Source organism: Ischnura elegans, chromosome 13 (genome assembly GCF_921293095.1).
Source record: "Ischnura elegans chromosome 13, ioIscEleg1.1, whole genome shotgun sequence".
In the NCBI taxonomy this organism is placed as follows: Eukaryota; Metazoa; Arthropoda; class Insecta; order Odonata; family Coenagrionidae; genus Ischnura; species Ischnura elegans.
This window is the reverse complement of record NC_060258.1, coordinates 6,993,068-7,016,878: the sequence shown is the minus strand read 5'-3', so window position 1 is coordinate 7,016,878 and position 23,811 is coordinate 6,993,068. Positions and strand designations below refer to the sequence as shown.

General features: G+C 36.5%; 1 protein-coding gene across 1 annotated transcript; it reads left to right on the top strand.

The window, feature by feature from the left end:
* The first annotated feature begins 860 nt into the window (after nt 1–860).
* LOC124170205 lies at nt 861–17,451 on the top strand. Its single transcript, XM_046548904.1, has 11 exons — nt 861–933; nt 1,048–1,185; nt 3,577–3,744; nt 4,711–4,830; nt 9,130–9,202; nt 13,972–14,145; nt 14,260–14,397; nt 14,730–14,780; nt 14,862–15,076; nt 15,163–15,328; nt 15,901–17,451. The coding sequence occupies exons 5-11, from the start codon at nt 9,172–9,174 to the stop codon at nt 16,041–16,043; spliced, it is 918 nt and encodes a 305-aa protein (XP_046404860.1). The 5' UTR covers nt 861–933; nt 1,048–1,185; nt 3,577–3,744; nt 4,711–4,830; nt 9,130–9,171; the 3' UTR covers nt 16,044–17,451.
* Nucleotides 17,452–23,811: the final 6,360 nt, after the last annotated feature.

The following is a 23,811-nucleotide window of genomic DNA, read 5'->3' as shown; positions in this document are numbered from 1 at the left end:
TTGAAGAAGGATGATAAATGTTCGTATATTTCATTTTGTATTTAGTTAAAGCACTATTAAGTATTAATTGAAAGAAAATAATGGAACTATCGCTACTTATAATAATTACCTCTCCCGAACTGCTAGTGCCGGCAGTTATACCATGGAAGAAGAACATGGTTATACCAGTTATACTTCATTTCGCATTTCTAGATTGAGATACATGTACAACTTACATCCATATCACGCAGGAAAAGCCGTAAAAAGTGCTAACACCGCATCATAAATCTGCCGATTCTATAGTGATTTTGCGGTACTGAATTTCAGTTAATGGAATGCAATTAACGCCACATGAACGTTAAAGGAAATTTGGTATATAATACGCCCGCTATCCATGTAAGCTAATGAAATAAATCTGCTTAGAATCTAAGCATTATAACATTTTAGTTAAATAGCTTACATTCTCCATTTCTAATTTTTTTGATAAGGACAATTACTCTAGAAAATCTACTAGCCTCCTCTTGCTATCGATCTTTGCTCATGCGTTATATCAATCATTACGTTTGACGAAGATATTATTATATTTCCCAAATTACGACCTTAATTAAACTTATGTAAGACACATATAGATGAAATTAGTGTTTATATTATTCTCAAATGATCATCATACGTATCTTTGAGATGGTGGAATTCATGCATTCATTTTCCGTCACCAATATATTTTCCCGCCATCACAAGTTTTGTCTGCTAGCGCAGACGAACGACGGTGCTGGGTGTGTTCCCATCTGTTTAGCGCAGATGACGTCACAGCTGCGATTGGAACACGCTCTGAGCTAAACAGTTTAAAACAGATCAGCGCAGATACGCGATTGGAAAGCACCCAACATATTCACTTCAAACGTGGCTTTCGGAGTAACTGTCAAGGATGCCATGCATGGTTTGTTCGGTTTGGAAGTAAGTAGCACGATACCTGTTATCAATTTTCTATTTCATATTGATTTCTTTATTCTGTGTTATGAGTATAATTTCAGATTCTTTTAATGTATAGCGTGTTGATTGGTATATTAGGTTGCTGTGGGAGATGGCCTGCCTACCATCCTGTGTCCAGTATGTCTGAAGAAGCTCACGGGATTCAGTGTTTTCAAAAAGATATGTTTAGAATCGGACGAAAAACTGGGAAAATTTCCTGGGAGTGATTACTTTAGGGTGAGTACTTACTTTTTTTCTTATTTGAAGACTGGTGCATGCATTGTTTCCCAGAACGTAAAATTGGAGTCTTTGGTTTGTGCCGACAGCAGTGAGTAATCCAGGTAGATAATTATATGCGGAATCGTCTTCCTATAGCATTAATTTGATAAAACACAAAATTATGATTGATTATTGACTTGATGCCACAACTTGAGAAATACAATATTGTATGACAGGTTGAAGGTGGTAAATTCAACTTAATTTTTAAAGTATTTATATCAGAGATGAAAAGTAAATGAAAGCATTCTATTGGATAATTGATAATAAGAGGGAACTTTAAAAGCCATCGTACATGGTTGACGGAATAGTGAATCTAGCCCAGTTGCCCGGAGGCTGTGTTTCTGAATCTCCGCGAAGTGTTTTTGCCTTGCAGTTGGTGTTTCAGTGGTGATAAGTGTAGACGTTTTTTTTGCTTGGTTCAAATACTTGTTTGTTAAACAATCTTGCTAACAAAGTGAGGAATTCAAGTCGCAAATGATCCACTCAAAAGGCAATCTACCCTCTAGGCTATGACATATTCCATTATAAAATCCTCGCTTGGGTAACCAGAGCATGTTAAAATGTTCAAGGATATCTCCTACAAATTTTTCCTGCAATGCGTGAGTTGTGATAGCTCTGTAGATTATTTTCTTCATTGGTGGATAATAACGCATGAGAAATATTTTTTTACTTGAATTCTTGTTTATATTTCCATATGATTTCTTGAGGTTTAACTTATTTGCAATAGCATACCTGCTAACGGTTATGACATTTATTTTCCATTCTCAAGGCATATTTTATTTAAATATGAGAGGTAAAATAAATTTTTAAGTGGCCCAGTGTTGAAAATTATTTTGATACTTATGAAACATCTAGTTGCAAAAAAGTATACTAAAACGTTTTAAAAATCAAAGTATAAATTTAAAAAAAAATAAGAAAACGGATGTGAATTATCTTTTATGTATCAATCCGTTTATTTTGTTTGTCAGTTTCTTAGTTACAAAATGTATAATTTCACTTTTATTTGTGCACCAATTTTGTGTAATTCAGTACGCTATATTTGGTAGACCCATCTATATCACAGCAGCAGTTTTTTCTTTATGCTGGTAAAAAAATAGTTTTTTAATGAATCTTGTAGTTAAAACTATATTGTTTTTCAAATTTTGGTGTTATGGAATTCCTAGGTTGTGTTTTTATGAATGCTTGGCTAAGATGTGTACTGGACTGTTTATTTGACTTAAAAGATGGCTTATGTGTTAAATTACCTTTTCTTATTAATTGAGATGATTATGCTATGATATAGTCTTCACAGGCGTGGCTAGCCATAAGATATGCTCCATTTTGTTGGGGTTGTAGAAGAAATTGTTCTTAGTAAAATATGTACTGGGTATTTTCATTTTAAAGTAATTTTTTAGTTTGGGAATGGAATGGTTTTACATTTTAAAAATTAATTTAGTTATTCGTATTTTGAGTATGAGGTCAGAAGTTGCCTCTTTGATAATGCAATAAAATATATTTTAAAGATTTTTTCTTAAATAATTCAACTTTATGCAGATTTCTTTGGTGAAGAACTTTTTCATCCAAATTTAGAGCTGAAAAAGCTTGTTAGCTGTGTTTACTTTAAAAAGTTTACTTACTTAGTAAAATTTAGTAAAATTATTTTTTTCAGGGATGAGGTTTGATAATTAAAAAATCTGGCGAATGAATAGGTTTCACCCACGAGACTATTAATGTGGACCTGTCAGAATTTCTTAGGATCTTATGTTTCTTCTTTTTTGTGCTACTTAAAATCCAGTGTAATGGCTGCTCAGGCAATACTCTCTTGAACATTGTAATTGGTCCCAAGCATATATAACTGCTGCCCCATCTATGACGTTTCGTGCCTGTGGACATTTTATTCCACTCTTGGGCTCTTTCCTACAAATCTCTTCCAAGATCAGGATGAGGAACTCCTACTTCTTTGCCTCAGAAAGTGGCCAACATATGAGATTTACCTCTTTTCTCCTAGATTTCATATTAGAGTATGTATAAGCAAGATTTCAATAACAATATATATGCATCAAAAGCATATTCCACATAAAAAAATCATAAATAAGACACCACTGCTGAAAACATTTATTTTCTGACTCCATGGTCCCAAGGATGTTGTAATATGGCCAAGATATGAGTCAGTATACCAAGTATCTTCCTGCTTAATTTTGGTTTCAGTGGCTGTTTAGCTTTTAAGTTATTGATTAACTGACACCTCTCAATTTTTACATAATAGCTTAGATGACACATTAAAAATCCCTTTTCATCAAAATTAGAAATATGCTTCATTTGTTGGCAATGAAGGAGGTGAGTTGTTTATCACTGTTACTATCTTCACAGAGTATCCAAGGGGATGAGGCAGCTGATGACAAGTTGGGGTCTTCTACTGAGACAACAGACTGCATTCAAGATGTGATGCAAGGCACCTCACATCTCACTGGCTTGGTCCAAACAACTGAAATATACATTCCTGTGCCAGACTCCCATCAATCCGGAACTAATATGCTGGTAAGCTATATTCTCATCCGCAGGGAAACCCTAGTTAAATGAACTCAATTTGTAGGTATTTACTATGTTGTATGGCGAAATTGCTTTTGTCCAGTGTAACTGTAGTCATTTCTACGGGAAGTCACCATCACGTAACGAATTTTTGAGGGGCCCAAGCCCCCTCAAAATTTCGTTATGGGTGTAAGGATTAATGTTTCAGGCTTGTCGATTTTCCCCGGGGTGTCCAGACATCGAGATTTGAATTATCAGGATTCTAATGTTGATCATATGACTCTTCAAAAATGCTTAACTTACTTTAGACTCACTACTCACAAAATTTCCTGGGGAAAGATCCCAGGTTTGCCCCCCCCCCAATAATTTTTATCGGCATCCCCGGGTATAGGTCTGGTTCAGGTACCTTAGATCATGTTGGGGCCATTTATTTCAAAATTTACCATATGTAGGGCTTATTATTGCACATTTAGGGCGTGATCCATTTATGTTGGGGCTGATGACCTATCAAGGGTCGGTTGACCCTATAGTGTCGACTGAGCATATGGCCCTTATTTTAAGATAAACTTAAACAAATGGTGAGAATGATTTCATCTGTATTCATCGATAAAATTCAGGACTTTTTAAGTCCTCTCCTATGATGAAGTTGAAGGAGAGGCATATCTGGATCCTTATGCAAGACCTGGATGGGGGAAAGCCACCCATTTGGGATGAAAACCTGCATCCTTTGGGTTGGAAGGTGAAGACTTTTACCGCTTCTACTGTGCCAGGCAAATGCAGAAGCATTCCACACCAATGTGTGCAGAATAAACTAGTCATTTTATTGTAGTTGGTCACTAAAGTCTTTTGCAAAAATGCTTTTGGATTTCAAGTAAAAGAGAAGGTTTTATTGTTATAAGTTATAAACATTAGCATTTTTATTGTCATGTATTATTATTTTGCCTTTTTTGATTGACACTCAGCATTGTCTTCTAGTTTAATCTTAAAGAGGAGAACGAAGACCCTCTCAGTAAAGGTAATTATTCTCTGATGAAGACAACAGATCCAGCCTTAATTTCGACTGATGCCTAAGACCCATTGGCAACAGATGACTGGGTGAGTGTATTTTTGCTTTGTTTGGTTCAGTTATGCTACTACATAACTTCAGTCCTCCATAGAATATTCCAATATCACAGAAGACTCACTCACACGATCTTATTTGTCATTTCCAAATAATCGCTTCAGCGATCACTCTTGCTTTTTTAACTGAGAGATGACTCTAACTTGAGCATCCAGCACAATTGTTTTTTACGATCACGATAATGCTGAGGATTCCCATCACTTTTTCCATCACTCGTCTGGTCACTTTTTCTGTTGCTGAAACCTCATATCAGCCAATCGGAATGCTTACTTGTATGGAAAGATTTCAGCACAGCGTTTGACAATCATGGAAACATCATAGAGCTGTGATATTGGAAATGATGGGAGAAGGGACAGTGGGAGGGACCATGTGATTCAGAAAAATGATATTTCAAGCGAATACTTATCCGATCCGGAAAAGGGATCACTCGAGTGATTGGAGAGGGACGAAACAAATAATTCTATGATTCAGGCTTTACCAGAAAAAACAAAAGCTTTATGTTAACTTTCCAAATTTTGAATAAGTAAACTTGATGTGTGTCATAACTCTTCATTAGCACTTTTGTGGGCACTTGTCATGTAAATTAACAAAAAAACTTTTGGGCTGTATTGCTATGCATGTTTTGAAGTTAACTCATACATTTCCAAAGAGGTTCCGATCACTTTTGCAAGGGAGATCAAGGGAATTGAATTCCTAACAGTTTTTATTTTTGACTAAAATGGATGTTTGTCCAGGGCTCCCGCATAGCCGTTAAATCCTTAAAACCGTGAATATGCCATGAATTTTGTCATTAAACCTGAAAAATCTCTCAAACTTAATTGTAAAACTATGATTGATGGATCAAAAAAATCAATATCATATTTCAAGGTCAGTCACATATTTATCTGCACATATGTATACGAAGTGCATGTATTGGTCTGTATGCCATGAAAACACATTGGCTGTAAGACTGCACCGAATCTGGATGACAAGGAGCCAAGTTGTTCATTAACCCTGGTGAAATTTCAGACACAACTTCCCTGCTACCCTTCTCCCTCCATTTTCCCACTCACAACCCAAAGCCAGCACTGCATTTTTCTAATCATAGGTGAAGTCACAAGAGGTAGAACTTTTATTGCTGCGTTTGCATTTACTGAATCTGTCATTCGTTACATTTTTAATTGCTGTGAGGCCTGTGATTGGTATTTCATCAATGATTCATCCTAAAATGGCATATGAACTGACCATGAATTTGACAATAATAGGACCATGAATATCTGGAAAAATCTGTGAATTTTATTAATAAGTTAAAGTGGGAACCCTGGGTGTCGTTTTTGAAAAAAAAATCTTTCAAAATGAGTGATTCACTGCACTGAACAGAGTGGGGGCATACAGCTACTCTGATCACTAATCTTTGCTCACTGAGCAAGTGAGGGCTCTGACGTCGTGCTTTTGTGAGGATAGATATATGTACTGTGCTCACTTCTAGTGGCCACAAAGCAGAAGGAAGGATCTTCGTCACTAGTAAACAATCATACAATTGTTTTGATGCCGCTTTCCTATCAGCGAGATATTTTTTAGCCAACATATTTCTTCTCTTTTACATCCTTAAAGACCTGTTGTATGAAACTCATTCAAGGCCTTTTCTCGCCCTTCTTTCCTTTCACCAGTCCTTTTACGATTGTTTTCATAACACCGTCATGTCTCATAATGTGGCCAACTGGGCAATTCCATCTTCTGCTAAGGGTTTTTATGAGACTTATCTTTTCTCCTACTCTTCTTAGCACTTCCTTGTTACGTTCGCGGTCGATCCCCTTTATCTTCATCATTCTTTGGTAACACTACATTTGAAATTCTTCTTCCTCCCAACATCTCTGCTGCTGTCAACGTCCAAGCCTCACTTCCATAAAGAGACATACTCCATTAGGATGGAAAACAAATGAAATTCATGTTACCTATTGTTGCATTTGGTACTCTCACACTCAATGATCGTGATGTGATGATTAACTGATCACGGATCATAGTGTGGCTGAATACACCAAATGATTTTAGTCATTCCTTGGTAAAATCGTTCAAAATGAAAAAAAAAAATTATGACGAATGATAAATTTGAAATGAAATTGGGTTACGTTGGTTGTGGTCGGTTGCCTTTCCACAAAATTAGTTGATGATGCAGTTTCTTGCCGTTCCTGCCAAAGAAAACTTGTTCCCAAAAAAGAATTTATGTAAGGTGTATTCTTACTATATCAGATTTGGATATTGTGTGAACTGTAAAGGGGAAATTATGATGGGGATGCAGGATTTGTCGTTTACCATCGTGAGGTGATTTTGATGGATCTTGTTGTAGGTATATATTTAGTAGAGTACACAACTGAAGCATGAGGGGAAATGAAAAACTTGTTATATCTCACCACTGAACAGTGACATTCAATAAATCAATCATCGTTGCTGCATGCTGCAAATGGAACAACGTTGACTTACCATTATGTAAATCATCATCACTCGCCTCCTTCATCTAGCAAATGTAATTTATAGAATACAACCACTTTTTGCACGAATACAAGTCAAAATAAACAGTGGAAACAGTATTTTGAAGGAATTCAAGTTAGACTCAAGTCTCAGTCACACATTCAAGCATTGGACAAATATTCCTTCACACATTAGTAGTGATTTCTTACTTGATACTTATTCTACCTTTTTTGATCAAATTAAAGCTTTTTTAAAGAACTCTGATAGATTATTGTACAATTAAGTGCATATAATTGTGACGCACAAGCTGTTAACAAATTACACAGGTGAATTTTTTGGGGTGGTGTGTACATATATATCAATGCTATTGGGTAATAGGAATAATTTTTTTGGCGAACTCACAAAGCTATTTCTATGTTTCCATATCCCTGTCTTTAATGATGCTGATTGTGGACTCATATGCAGGCACAGGCCTCAACATCTTACCAAGGTGAAGAGGTGGATGCTAAAGCCCCAGGGGCCATTGTGATAGACTCTATGATGGTTTTGGCCAAGAAAGAACTCTCTCCCAAGGGGACTGATACCACTAAGATATGCATGAAATTCACATTCATTTAAATTAATGGATGAAAGTGATATCTGGGGGTAATCCTGAAATTCAAGTTCTGCAAACATGGGCTATTTTGAAACCTTGATCACTATTTTCAAAATTGGGCACAATGTTCTGTAACCGATGCCACATGGCTTGGTTTATGGGTAACCCAATATCAGTGTTCATGACAGAGAGGCAGCTGATGCAATATCATGTATGAGTGTGTTTGTGTGCATAGTGAAGCATGAATGGGCTCGATTGTTAAGTGTTTCACCCTCCCCCCATGATTTCCCAATTTTCTGATATCCTGGTTTTTCCATGTAGTGTATGTGACCGGTGAAATATCACCATTTTTCCCCACCCCTCTATTCAAACAGCGCCTATGAGCAGGGTGACATAATTAATACCCCCCTCCCTCTACAAAATGAGAACATTCTTTGACAAACCCCCCTCCCCATAGTGGGGATTCTTAGAAAACTTGCTTCTTTCCGGGCTTCCCCCACCTGCCCCAGAAAACTGAGCCTCGGTGGGTTATAACATCTGGACAAATTTCAGCTCATGGTGACACATGAACCCTGGCTTTATTTTATTGCCAAAGGCTATGCCGGTCAGCTGAATGTGTGTTGCTTGTCATGTGAAGGAGAGGTGGAGAGAGAAGAGAATCTTGGAGGCTATACCGAGAAGTTAAGAGTGGTGAAGAAGAGGAAATGGGAGAACAGAATGGTATATTTCCCATGCCAAGAGGAATATCAAAAAACCCACGATGCCTCAAATTAAATATTTTCTCAGTTCATGATTAAGGAAGACACAACGACCCCGACAGCAGCCAGCCAAGGCGGTCATTCTCATCCAAGACTGAGAATCAATAAATAAAACAGTTATCCACCAATACATCCCCCTACGGTTAGAAGATTCACAAAGAAGTCCTTTATATCCCCCAATCAAGAATGGAAGAACTAGCTGTGAAGAAGACTTGTTGCCCCATATTAATTTTCCTTTGCCTTTTTTATTCTTTTGCCTTCCTGTTTTCCCCATGAAGGACTGTATATTTTAGTATTTAGGACAGAGTGTCTTATTGGATACTGTTTAGGTTAATTGTTGGTGTTGTCACTTCATTTGTTTTTGTATACGTCCCAGAGATTCACTCAAAGTTAATATTCTTGTTTCATTAAAAAAATATTATAGGGATATCACTTGTTTATGGTAAATCTGAAATCTGCTTAGGTACTTTCAGCCAACTGATAAGGGGAATGGAGGGCTGGTTCAGAATGGGACAATGGCCATGGAGTCTATGACGGAGGCTGTAGGTGAGTGCTCTTAAGTGCTTGAAATTGACTCTTCACAGAAAAGACTTGTAACTAATTCTGACAAGGGAATATGAAAACACCTAATTTCAGTATTCAATCAAATTTTGCCAACCTCCCATGAATATTTTTCATACATTGATTCTATTGTCTATGTTACACAGGAGTTCATCAATATTTCAATAAATTTCACCGATATTTTTTGTTTGTCTCGACCCTAAATCCTTTGAGTACCAATTGGGCACCTTAACCACTGTGCTTATGCTCATTTTGCAGAGTGGCTCTTATGCATGAATACATTTGACCTGTAAATGTTTAACTGTATTTCAGTTTAAACAATTTGGTTATATAACCCCAAATGGTGGCTGATTCAAGGACAGCTTCCATTCATAACATAACATATAACAGTAAAATGTGACTGAATTCTGAGATTCGGTTTTTGGATACTCCCCTGTGAAGTATGTAGCATTTTAATTTGCTTTCCATATATACTCTTTTTAGTTTAAGTTAATAGTTCTTCTGGAGAATATTATCAGGTCGGCAAATGTCTCGTAAAATTTTCATCATGCTTCAGTGATATAAACCAATATTTGCAGTCATGTGCATTCATATGGGGATTCCAGCATACTTTACTTAACAATTTTGCCATTAAGCCACTAAGTTACTTGTGAAGAATACTTAGCATATGATTCCTGTTCCCATGTCGATTGCTGTGTCCATGGACAAAATTAACATGGAACTTGTTGAAATGAGTGAAAATGGCTTGGTTTAATTATGATGTAATGGGAAAATTTTGCTTTGATACACAACCCATCCAATTCACCGTTTTGTGCTTTTGGCAACTGTGCTTTAGTAGGTGTAACAGGTAATCATGGAAGGACTGAAATATGGAAAAAATCTGATTTGGTTATAAATGGGTTAAGCATAATTTTAATACCTCACGGCTTCATCCAAAACTTTTAAAAGCAGTACAGGGAAGTACAGGGCATCACCCTCATTGAGGGTGAATATGAGAAGTTTGAATTATTAGGATGGTAATTTAACTTATTATTTATTTCAAGGCTTAGGGGCCTATTACGAACGAGAAGGCGGTGCGCACGGCCGGGCAGAGTTTTCGTTCCGTATACGGTGTCACACCGTCCCTTGCGATTGCGAATGGTTGGGTCGGAGAGTCACCGCCAGGCAGAGAGACTCTCTAGGGGTCGGTTAAGAGTGATGTGGTGGAAGTGACGTTTGTATGAAAAATTCTGAGCTCCTTCAACCTGAAAATGCTGTAGCCCATGGGAAGGGCTTGTGGTGTTCCAAATCTGCGGCAACTTTCTAGCAGACGAATATTTCGGCAACAGTTGTTCCACTACATCTACATAATACCCTGCGAGCCACCTTTAGGGTGTTTGGCAGGGGGTGATCAATCACCAGCATGCAGCATGCATTTGGACTCCCACATGCTCACCACACCGTCCAAAAAACGTCCCGTATTATTACAAACTCTACTATTATATGCTGTTAGAAATAGAATATAGAATAAAATATCAGATACATGCATTAAGTTTTACATAGGTTAAACTTGATTGTTTCTGGCTTTACTTTGTGAAAATCCATTCTTAATAATAAAACGTTATTGTACGTTATCGTGTGGAAAAGTACAATAACGTTTTATTATTTACATAGGTTAGTAGGCTACACTACAAGTCATGCAATCTATTTACGAGTTCTATTGCTGCCATTATAATCTCTTATTGATCGTGAAAAAAATGACATTCAGAATCTGTCTGTTCTGCGATCTATCTCTCTTATTTTATTTATATGATCTGATCTTCCGTAGTACGTTGGCGTCTGCAAGATATGATTAACTTCTTCAGAAAAGACACTCCTCTTGAATTTATCTAAAAGGTTTAGTCTATTTTTCAATCTACGGTCCGACAGAGATTCCCATCCGAGGTAGTCAATAACAAAAATAGTAGTATTTATGGATTAATAGGGATGTGTTTTACGTTAATTCTCCTTTAAAAATTAACAAATGAACAAATTTTGCTCTTTTATTAGTACTTGTGGGATAAAAAGTTGAATAAAACAATAATTAGCAGTGCCATGTGGAAGAAATATTTTTAAAAATCACGTATGAGCAGACGCAGTTAGTGGCAAATTGCATGACAGGCCATCGACAAACTGCGGTAGAAGTATTTTTAGTGCAAGGTGAACCACTAATTCCATCAGAGCTATGACCAAAATGCGCATTCTAAAAATTACATGAAAATCCACCACCGATTCTTAGCTGGAGAGCACAGACAATATAACACTCAACATCTGTGAAATGACAAAGCATCTGTTGCTCTGCATTCCTTTCGTGTAAGAAACGGGTTATGGAACCTAATGTGAATTCAGAGAACACGAAAGGCACATTTGAACAGTGAAAAATAACTTTTTGGCTATTATATTTGAAAAGCCATAGAGAATTAAAAACACAAGATATGCACTTCTGGTTACAAGAAAATTTTATCTCAATGCAATGTGACAGAGTTTCGCCATTTCTTTGGTTTATTCACGGTTACACAATCACAGCAAAACACTGTTCCCACAATATAAACATGTTTCACTGTATCGTGGATGTAACATGTTATTAAACATGTTACATTCACGATCTCACATGCATGTGAGATCGTGAATCGGTTCCGCGGCCAACACACACACACAAGCTACAACTTATTTCCAAATTGCAGGTGAAATCCACAATCGATTCAAGCTCACACCTTTATAAATAAAGGGAAATAGGCAAATACGATAATCAAAAACTGGAAGTCACTACCATTCTTATATTCATCACGTATACCTCACTATCAAGAGCTCGCTATGATGAAAACTACTACTTAATCACTGATTTTAAGCCTCACATTATCTCACACAAGTGACTTTTCTCATTACAATTCCTTGGTACGATTGATATACTTGCATAAACAAATTTCACACATAGCCTTGAACTTGATAACTTCGTCGTGAAACGTAATCTCTACGGAGTTAAGTTTGGGCCAAGGTAACACAACTGAATAACTAAGGTTAAAAAGGCCACTGACAATTTTTACATTACTACCAGACACTTCTCGATAGCGTAATACCACTTTTTACAAACCAGTCAAAATGGAACACTGATAATTACAGCTCTTGGCAGATATTTGTCATCGTAGTCAAACTTTGTGCAGTACAACCACTGGCACTGATTAACGGTACCTAGTTGTCACATTAAAAATAACACTATTTTGGAACAAAAGATGTTCGTAGAATCTCCAAGCAGTGAGCAAAAGTTGCATTCACCTTAAAATTCAAGCAGTAATCACGTTGAAAGTAATGCTATTTTGTCCCAGAAAATGTTCGTAGAAATTTCCAAGCAGCAAGCAGAAGTTGTATTCGCCTTACAATACAAGAAGTTGTCACGTGAAAAAATACTATTTTGCCACAAAATATGTTCGTAGAAATCTCCAAGGGGCAAGCAACAGCTGTATTCACCTTACAATACAAGCATATGTAGTCCTTACCGACGAATTTTCCTGTACCTATCCAGAAATAGAAGAAGTTTTTGCATATAAAAACATAGTGGACATTTAAAAAAATTCCAAATTGTTCTAATTAAATAAATGAATGAAGATCAACTTACAATAAACTTATCCATCTCCAACGGCCGTGGCTCAGACTGCTACAACGATGTTATTTAGGTATTATAATTTTTTGTTCAACTGCTCCAGTTTTATATTTTATACGCTTATTCCGACATTAATATTATAAATAACACAAAATATGAGGGCTTCCGAGTCTCTATCGTCGGATATTTAGTTTTAAAAATGCCAGCTTGACCCGAAAAAGGTGAACAAACATCCGCCATCAGGGGTCGGTATCTCACCACCGGGGTAGCTGACCGTGGTAACATATTGACCCCCAAGCCGTGGTGTGACACCGACCGGTGGTCACTCGTAATCGCTCGGAGGCGGTAAACGTGCTTCGGGGCGGCACGACACCGCATGCGGTGAGCCGTTCATAATAGGCCCTTTAATTCCATTAGGCACTAAGGGATGTGTGTTCCCAATGTGACTTTGGAATTTCCAGAGTCCTATGTTGCTGTGATGCGTCATAACTAAGTTAATATTGTGTTAGCTACCATGTTCATCATAATTTGTTGATTTCAAATGAAGTGATGTTGCATTTGTTAAATAAATTAGATTTCATTGTTAGGTGTTTTAGTGTATGTATATATAGATGTAGGGTTGGGAGGTTACCTGGTATTGAAATAGTGTATAACTTGAATTCTGGAGAAGAATTACTGCTCAGAAGTTTAATTACATCCCCAAATAAAGTAGGTACAGTGACCAGTGATAGAAATGGATAGTTGGGTTGTGGTAGAGTTCATACCGGCCAATGAGGGTGACATGCCAGATTGCAAGGCAGTGCCTACTACGTGGCTGTGGGAGAGTAAGGGTACCATGATGTATTGCTACCCTAGTGGAATGACTGATAGGCAGATTATCTTCATCATTGCCAGCCATGCACTGTCACACCCATCTTGGAGTAAGTTCAGGGTTAGAAAATTTCCTAAGAGTGTTTGTGGTGAGCAAATTTGGTTATTCTTGGAATCTTGTTATTAGTTGAGAATTTTGGCATAACTCTCAGGGAATTCATTTTAGTACAGTGTCAAATTTGTTTATGGTTTTGTCATGATTTCCACTGTCATTCTTATCTAATTATTTTCGCATGAAAGATTATAACCTGTAAAATTCTTCACTTAGATTCATACGCGAAGGCCAGAGAGCTGGAGTTAGTAGCCATTGATACCTCTGATGTGGATGCCGATGAGGTCCTTGGACGAGGTCAAAGAGGGAATAGGGCAAAGTATGAGAGTGATGATGATAGTGATCATTGCCCGAGGAGGAAAATGCCATCTCCTCCAAAGATGGTTAAAGGTGAAGTATTAACTATGGTTCTTTGTTATGCTTATTGACTGCTTTGTGATTTTGCATTTATACGTGATGGTATATAATGCTTTGTATATAATATTCATTCCCATGGTGTAATAGAAACCACACCAAGACAAAAATCTGTGCTCGTTTCGCATAATGTAAGGACTTCAGAAGCTGCTGCAATTTTTATGGAGAGTCAAGGGCCCTCTACAAGCTGTACTTCAGCCATTAATGCTGATACCAGTACCTCTTTAGGTTGGTAATTCACAAATTTGTTTTCAGAGTTGGATTCAGTGCATAACATGGTTTCATTTTTGTAATTTTGCAAATACTACTAATCAGTATTGGTTGTTTCTATGAAGTTAGTTATGTTAGTCATGTTTTCTCATTCTAATATTCATTTTCTGGCCTCATAGGCGGTGGAGTGAAGTAAATATTTTATCTTCATAGAAGCAAATGTCTAACTGCGTAGTCATAAGTCTACTCAAATATTAAGCCAGTATATTTTATGCTTTCCTTGGACATAATGAGATTTCTATTCTCTTCCTTCTGCTTAGTGTTCCATTCAAACTTATTTTGTATTTCAGATAAATTTTCCAGTGGTGGGGCATGCAACTGTGGCTGCAAGGAAAATAAACGTAAGTACTCAACTGTATTCTTTAAATTATGTGGAAGTTTTAAATTAAATTGCTTTAAGTGCATCTTTTCTTTTAAATCAGGTTTGATTGACGTTTTGCTAAAAAGAGTGGAGACAACTAATGTTCTCCTACTCGAGACGACACAATCACTGGTTGCAGCAGTGAACAACCTGAAAGAAAGACCTTCTCATTTTCAAGGGGTTCCAGATGTTGAACTGAATTTCCCGTTGAGGACTGTCGAGGACTATGAAGTAATGGAGAATGATCTGAAAGACGTGGCATTCAGGGAGTTAGTGGTAAGTTGAGGAGATGATTTTCCTGTATGACAGCTTGTTTAGCTATTGCTCTCACTTCTATGTCTAACGATCCCTTCACTTTCCAGAAAGGGGTATTGAAGATCCAGGGTGGGGCTTCACTGGTGACTGCCGTCAATGGGATATTGTACTATGCAATGACGGATGCTTTGGGGAAATGTTTTACTTATAAGGGAGTCCCATCCCGGAATAAATTTAGCTTCAAAGATTCTAGGCTTGATAAATTGATATTTGGTAAGTAATGCATTGGCATTTATATTTAAACCCAATGAATTTTTTTCACCTCATTAGTTTTCAGCAGGTTTATTTTGCTCACACTGCATTGTTTTCTGCTGTTCTCAGTTCATAAAGGAGTTAATGTGAAATCAGTGTAAACTAATAACTTCTGTGGAGCAATCATCCAAATGTCAAGTTGTGGTATTCAATATTTGGATTGGGTCATGGCATTTTCTTTCACCTTTAATTAATAACATTAAAGTTATTAGAGTACTATGTAATGTCATTTTTAACCATAAGATAACTTCATTTACCTTCACTTTCAATTAAAAAGTGACACATCTCATGGAAATATTATATGAATTATATCTCATGATCTTAAATTGTTGTATATTGTTTGGACTTGTGAAGGTGGTTTTCAAATGCAAATATATATTTAGTTTTCAAAAGTTCACAATGGTAGAATCCTTGTTTCTTTATGGTTGCACTCTTGTTTATCTTGTTGCCATTGGGTTTTGACTTGTCAGCCTAGTGAGAACAAGATGTTGTGTGTGGTAATTTTATGGCACTGAATTCTTTTTTCATTTCAGAAGTGATACAGGGGAGACCAAGTTTGGCCAACCACTCTAGAAAAGAGGTTGGAAAGGCAGTGGCAGAGTGGCTGCGGCAGGCTGGTGCAAGGGACAGGAGGAAGCAAGCGAAGGATGCTCAACCTCGATTAGAATCATTGTAATTTAAAATGTTTGGAATTTGTATGCGATGTTAATGGAACTTGATTAGATTCATTGCCGTTTTAAACGCTGGGCATTGGTGTATACTGTTCATAGTTCTATTAGATTCACTGCACTTTAATAGAACTTGATTAGATTCATTGCTGTTTTAAATTCTTGGAATTTGTGTATACTGTTAATAGAGTTCTATTAGATTCATTGTACTTTAATAGAACTTGATTAGATTCATTGCTGTTTTAAATGCTTGGAATTTGTGTATACTGTTGATAGAGTCCTATTAGATTCATAGTACTTTAATAGAACTTGATTAGATTCATTGCTGTTTTAAATTCTTGGAATTTGTGTATACTGTTAATAGAGTTCTATTAGATTCATTGTACTTTAATAGAACTTGATTAGATTCATTGCTGTTTTAAATGCTTGGAATTTGTGTATACTGTTGATAGAGTCCTATTAGATTCACTGCACTTTAATAGAACTTGATTAGATTCATTGCTGTTTTAAATTCTTGGAATTTGTGTATACTGTTAATAGAGTTCTATTAGATTCATTGTACTTTAATAGAACTTGATTAGATTCATTGCTGTTTTAAATGCTTGGAATTTGTGTATACTGTTGATAGAGTCCTATTAGATTCACTGCACTTTAATAGAACTTGATTAGATTCATTGCTGTTTTAAATTCTTGGAATTTGTGTATACTGTTAATAGAGTTCTATTAGATTCATTGTACTTTAATAGAACTTGATTAGATTCATTGCTGTTTTAAATGCTTGGAATTTGTGTATACTGTTGATAGAGTCCTATTAGATTCACTGCACTTTAATAGAACTTGATTAGATTCATTGCTGTTTTAAATTCTTGGAATTTGTGTATACTGTTAATAGAGTTCTATTAGATTCATTGTACTTTAATAGAACTTGATTAGATTCATTGCTGTTTTAAATGCTTGGAATTTGTGTATACTGTTGATAGAGTCCTATTAGATTCATAGTACTTTAATAGAACTTGATTAGATTCATTGCTGTTTTAAATTCTTGGAATTTGTGTATACTGTTAATAGAGTTCTATTAGATTCATTGTACTTTAATAGAACTTGATTAGATTCATTGCTGTTTTAAATGCTTGGAATTTGTGTATACTGTTGATAGAGTCCTATTAGATTCACTGCACTTTAATAGAACTTGATTAGATTCATTGCTGTTTTAAATTCTTGGAATTTGTGTATACTGTTAATAGAGTTCTATTAGATTCATTGTACTTTAATAGAACTTGATTAGATTCATTGCTGTTTTAAATGCTTGGAATTTGTGTATACTGTTGATAGAGTTCTATTAGATTCATTGTACTTTAATAGAACTTGATTAGATTCATTGCTGTTTTAAATGCTTGGAATTTGTGTATACTGTTAATAGAGTTCTATTAGATTCACAGTACTTTAACCCCTCAACGCCGTCATGCGTACCCAGTACGCGCCCTTTAAATTTCGTATGCCGCCGTCATGCGTACCCAGTACGCTTCCTGACCTACTGTTTATAATATTTTTTCTCCGCCAGATATTGTATGTTAAATTAAAACTAATTACTCTAGCTTTTGAAGAAATGTTTTTCCTTTCCAATAAAATATTCGTAGCGGTTTTATGCCTTCAAGATTTTTAAAAAATGCTTCGATAAAATTCCGTTTTAAACCAGCGCCTTGACGACTTCGGTCCAAAAACTTAACGCCTTCTTTCAGCTGTTCTATCATGAAAACTTCCGCCTATTCTGATTAAGAGACGTCTAGAAGGTTCAGCTACTTTAGCTTGAGATACGGTATCTTCTAAGCTCAATGCCATCTCTCCGTCTTCTCCTTGTTTGTCGTCACCTCGAGCCCCAAGTGTGTTTGGTCCGCCTCGTTAGTCCTAAGCGTCCTAAGCGAAGGGGCCATGTGCTTCGCTCTGCATTTATTTTTTTATTTTTTTTCTGGACAGTAAACAACGAAGATAAGATTCCATCTAAACAGTCAGCGTATACCAGGGCCCCTTCGAGATATTTTCTTGTCTCTTGAGGGAGCTTCTAAACCACGAGCTTCAGTCCACCCAGTCCACCAGAGTCATTCATGCTGTGTGGTGTTCGTTCAGGCAGTGTGCTGAAATTCTCATTGGGTGTACTTCCTGTGTGTGGTATTTTTTTTATAATTGGGGATCCTACGAAATGGGAATAGTATTGAAAGGCAAAAAAGAGACTCGGAAGTCTGTTTGTGTGTTAGGCTATAGTGAAATCATTGGTGGGGTGAATTTCAAGAACCTGTTATTGCATTTGTACGTAATGGAAAGAAAACGCCATTACAAGTGATGTATGAAGTTATTTAGGAGACTATTGAATGAGGCAGTCCTAAATTCATATGTTGTTCACAGGAAAAACACGTATAAAAATTTGACTTATCATTTCGCGTGCCATTGGGCGAAAAAATATTTTTGAAATATCCAACGTCATACGAACTGTTTGGACTTGGCCGTCACTCATTACACAATTTAGTACCAAGACTCACAAAAATTGATTTCCTAAAGACAATTCCTGCAGCTGGGAAGAAATCAAAGTCTCAAAGGAGGTGTGCAGTTTGTGCGTAACATGGGAAATGAAGAGTTTGCGTGTACTGTTGTGAATAATGTGCAGTGGGATTGTGTTTGGATTGCTTCAAATCATGTCAGAGCAGATTTTCTAAGGTAAATCATTTGAATATTTGCTTATTGACGTTTGAAACATTAGCATGTGATTACCTATATGAAATGATACGGTAATAATGGAACAAAGTCAGAGAAGTGGGCGGAGTGGTAAATTTTCAAGTAAGTAGGCGAAACGGGTAATCCTATCGAAAGTATCCAATCTGTTATGAAATTTTCAACCCCAAATAACTAAATTACATCATGTAATTGTATTTTTTAAATGCATGGAATGTTAGAGATCTCGTATCTTCTTCGAAACCAAATAAAAATCTTTCAAAATTGAAAATTTATTCATTAGTTCATAAAAAGAGATACATAAAACAATAAATATTTTTTCAAATCGCTCGAAAAATTATTATATAGTAGCGCATTATATTACACAAGTTTACAAAAATTTTCAACGATACTGATCGTATATTATGAAAGATATAAATTATTGAATGATAGTATACCAAAAAGGCGAAGATTTTTAAATCTCATCCGGCCGCTGAGATGGGATTTAATTAAATGCCTGCCGCGCTTGAGGGGTTAATAGAACTTGATTAGGTTAGTTACTTGATTGAAGCTTTCGCGGCTCATGGTGATTAAAATAAGTCACATACGGGTTTATGCCGCGTGTCGTAATGGAGATAGCCCTGACGTTTCGCGACCGACTGCTGGTCACTTTTTCAAGGGAATAATGTTAGGATTGGGGTTTTGCTGCCTTTTTATATTTTAGGTGGGAGGGGTGGACGGAGGGTATGGGGAGTTAGGACTGGAGGGGGAAGATAACGAAATGTTTCGGATGACTGGGTTCCAAGTATTGCTGATTCTTAATCCGGTATCTCTATTGTAGTTGTTCTTGTTTTTATTTATTTCTATGGCCTCGCGGATGAGTCAGGCTTTAAAATGTTTCACCCTCGCGATGACTTTTGATTTTTCGAAGTCGATCGCATGTCCACTGGCTTCGTGCTCCGCTGCGGCTTACTTTGAAGTGTAACCCAGTCAAATGGCCCGCTTGTGTTTTTCTATCCGAGTTTTGACTGTTCGTCCGGTTTCCCTGATGTATTTCTTGTCACACGATCGGCAGGGGTTTTCGTATACTCCTTCAATTTGCAGTGGCGTCCTATCCTTGGCATTTCCGAGGTGTCGTACTTGGGCGTGTGGTTTAAAAATGGCTCTTATGTCGAATTTCTGGATGATGTTCCCGATCATATGAGTCGTTCCTTTCACGTAGGGGAGGAAGGCTTTCTTTTGGTCAATGATGTCTTCTGCGTCTTGGGAATTGTTCCTGTTGTCCTTGTTGATAATCTCTCAAAAATTTCGGGATATAGCTCTGTTGTCGTAACCATAAAGACGTAGTATGGATTTCAGCTTACTAATTTCTGAAGATAGATTCTGTGGGTCTCTCAGACGGATCGAACATTCAATTAGAGAGGTCATCACAGCGTTTAATTGAGCAGGGTGGTGATGAGAACTGGCATGGAGATACCCCTCCCACCTGAAATATAAAAAGGCAGCAAAAACCCAATCCTAACATTATTCCCTTGAAAAAAGTGATCAGCAGTCGGTCGCGAAACGTCAGGGCTATCTCCATTACGACATGCGGCATACACTTATTTTAGGTTCAGTTATTTTAAATGCTTACAATTTGTATATACTGTTCATAGAATTCTATTAGATTCACTTCACTTTAATAGAACTTGATTAGATTCGGTTATTATAAATGCTTAGAATTTGTGTACACTGTTCATAGAACTCTATTACAATCACTGTACTTTAATAGAACTTAAGTAGATTCATTGTAATTTGAAATGATTGGAATTTGTATACGATGTTAATAGAACTTGATTAGATTCATTGCTGTTTTAAAAGCTTGGAATTTGTGTATACTGTTAACAGAATTCTATTAGATTCACTTTACTTCATGTTTGGAGTTTGCATAAGATCTTAACAGAACTCAGTTACATTAACTGTAATTTGAAAAACTTGGAATTTGTATGTGATATAAATAGATATTTGTACCTTTATAATAAAATATCATTTATTATGAGTCATGTTTTCTCAATCCAAATAAACAATCTTTTTCCTTCAAGTCAGTTTATTATTGCATTGTGGTTAGTTAATTTTTAAAGATTTTGCTTATTGGGTGCTTGATTATATAATTCTTGTTGGAGTTAAGGGGTGAATAAGTAGAGATATTATTGTGGTGGTCAGAGGGTTTACCCTTGAGGGAAGCATCCTCAGTATATTTCATTAATTGTAACGCAAAGGTTCCTTGATAAAAGTTCAAATGAAAATCTACTATAATGTGTCCCTGGAAAATCTAGATACTGAAATCTGTATTTAATCCCTGAAAAATCTGTAGCGTGGGGCGAGATATTTCATGTATTCAATCTAGATATAATATGATAAAAAGAAGACATAGCAACACCTTTGCAACAGATAAAATCTAGATATTATTGAGATTTCGTGGATTTCAAAATACGAGTTTAATACAGATTTAATCTTTGTGTTTGTAGGGATAGAAATAATTGAGGAATTACAATTCAAAAACTAATATTAACGCAGACAGCATAAACAACCTTTCGTATTTATTAAACATGATAATGAAATGGAATTCCTTAAAATGTATTATTTAATGACAAATTAAACTTCTAAATAACCAAAAACGGCGGTTGTTGGGTGTATACTGACTTACGTTGAAGATATGTGATATTCAGGCTTCTTGAGATACTGCTATTTGGACAAAAACGTAATATATAAATAAGATTTTGAGTAGTGACGGGGTGAAAGTTAACTCCTACATTTTCCTTTGAGCATTTTTAATATGTCTCATATTCTTTAAAATAATAAATTTCAATATCAGATTCTCCTCAATCCCTCCCCTCCCTCTCCTATTCGCATTCGCTCTCTGAGTTTGGGTGCTCTTCCGGAGATTAATCAATACATGGATTGAAAATATGAGGACCCCAAGTCTGGACCAGTCACCGGAAAATATCTTCATTCGCGTAACGACGAAATATTTTTCTGGCAGGATGCTCGCGCAATTTTCTTACACATTTAACTCACGATTCCTAGGCATCTTCCGACAGTTACCCAATTGGTAGAAGAGCCGACACGATCACATCTGCACCATGAATCAACACTATGCATTGTGGGAGTCGATGTAGCGTCTTTTATAAGATAGACTTCTGCACCATTCCTTGCCCCCACTTATTTTTAACGAAGTCAGAGGTTTAAAAACTTTATAACAAACGCCCAGAGAACCCTATATTACCGTTATAGTACCAGGATAAAACAAATCTGCAGTGCTTTGAAGGTTGCGAAAGACAACATCACGGATATCAATTATTTTATTCAACCAAGTTTAATTCTTCCCTAAAAAAAGTTTTATCGCTAACAAGCCCGCAATCTTCTCTCATCGAAATAAGCAAATTTCATATTCACAAATAAAAAAGCTCAAGTTTTGCCTCCTCATCTCCGATTAATTGAAACAAATCTCTTGAAATTCGTTCGAATTCCTTTTTCTCGGGTCAACGTTTTTCCCTTTTAACTCCGGCAGTTCTCTACGCGAAAAATCAAAACTTTAAAACTCTTGTTGAATAATCGTTGTTGTGTGGTTGTCACGAATTAATGAATCACAAGATTTATAGTTATCCAAACTCTTGAACTTCCTTACGAGATCACTACAAATCACAAAAAATATTACCAATAGAGTATTTGTCAATTGGCGAAGGGCATCGACAGAAAACGTTTAACTGAAGAGTTCCAAACAGTTTCAACCGAAACTTGGAAAGGGTTAAAAAATATGATTAATCTATGGGTACCTGGGTCTTCCCCATTTTAACTTGAAGAGGTATGGTTGGACCGCATAGTAAGAAATGTGATATATTTGAATTTTGTGCGGATTTGCATTCTAGCGGCGGACCTACAATCAAACCTATCCAAGTGAAATTAGAGGGAGGGTAAAAACCACATCTCTTAACACTAAAAAGACCGGAGGTGGTCAATTAACCGTTCGCGATTTTATTTCGCGCAATTTTTTGTTATTTTCCGACCGATAACGCTGAGATTTTTTTACTTTTGACATTTCGGAACAATTAATCAGAAAACGAAATTTTTTGTGTGGAAAAAAATCATGTCTAGAGAAATGTCATCTTTTACCTAGGATGACCCCGAGCAGTAAATTGAACGTTTTTTTATTTTATACCGTAAATTAGCTCTCTTTGCCGATCCTTGGTGTCACTTTAATCAAATATCATATCGTGCGCTTCAACACACACGAATCCTACTCAATTTTGATTCTCATATCTTTACGTATGACTTTACAGTTCATGTGAACACATAAGCGAAAGCAAAGTATGTGTCGTCGTAAAGAGTCACCACTGAGTCCACCAGGCATTCTTTGGGCAGTGATAACCATTCATTCAGCTGAAATTTATTGTTGCGTTCGTGCGTAGCAGCTGCCAACAATGCCATGTGCCGTCTGACATAAAAAAACACGGATATTTCCAACCACCTCCCCGTCAACTTGTTCGCTTTCACTCCGTCTTTCTTTCCCATGATCGTTCCTTCTTCTATTTTTTTCCTTCACTATTCCTCCAGTCTGCACGGCCCATAGATATTTTCTACAACGCGCTCATTGAGCATGTTTAAATATATTTCTGGGTCAATCGGTTCTCCCTATGTCTCTCTCATTGTCCCTTCGCACTTGGTCTCTAGAAGACATCTTACTGAGAGGTTTCAGTTTAATCACAATCTCAGAGGATAGATAAAATGGAATACATTCCGAAGCCTTTCTTTTCTACCTCCTTGAGATTCAAATACGCGTCTCATTCTACAACTTAGGTCACATCATCTAAGCGCTGCCTCTTTACTGTCTCGTAGTCTACCAAGGCGTTCTTGATTCGTTCAAGATTCGAGTTTGTACAGAGTTTTTTTGTCATAGGGCGACGACAGTTTCTTCTGGATCCCACTGGGCGTCTTTAGAAGTGCCGACATTGGCATTTTGCATCTCCTTTGTGCCACTTTTTCTTACCCAGAAAAATTCATCGCCTTTTTTATTTAAATGGGCAAAAGTTAATG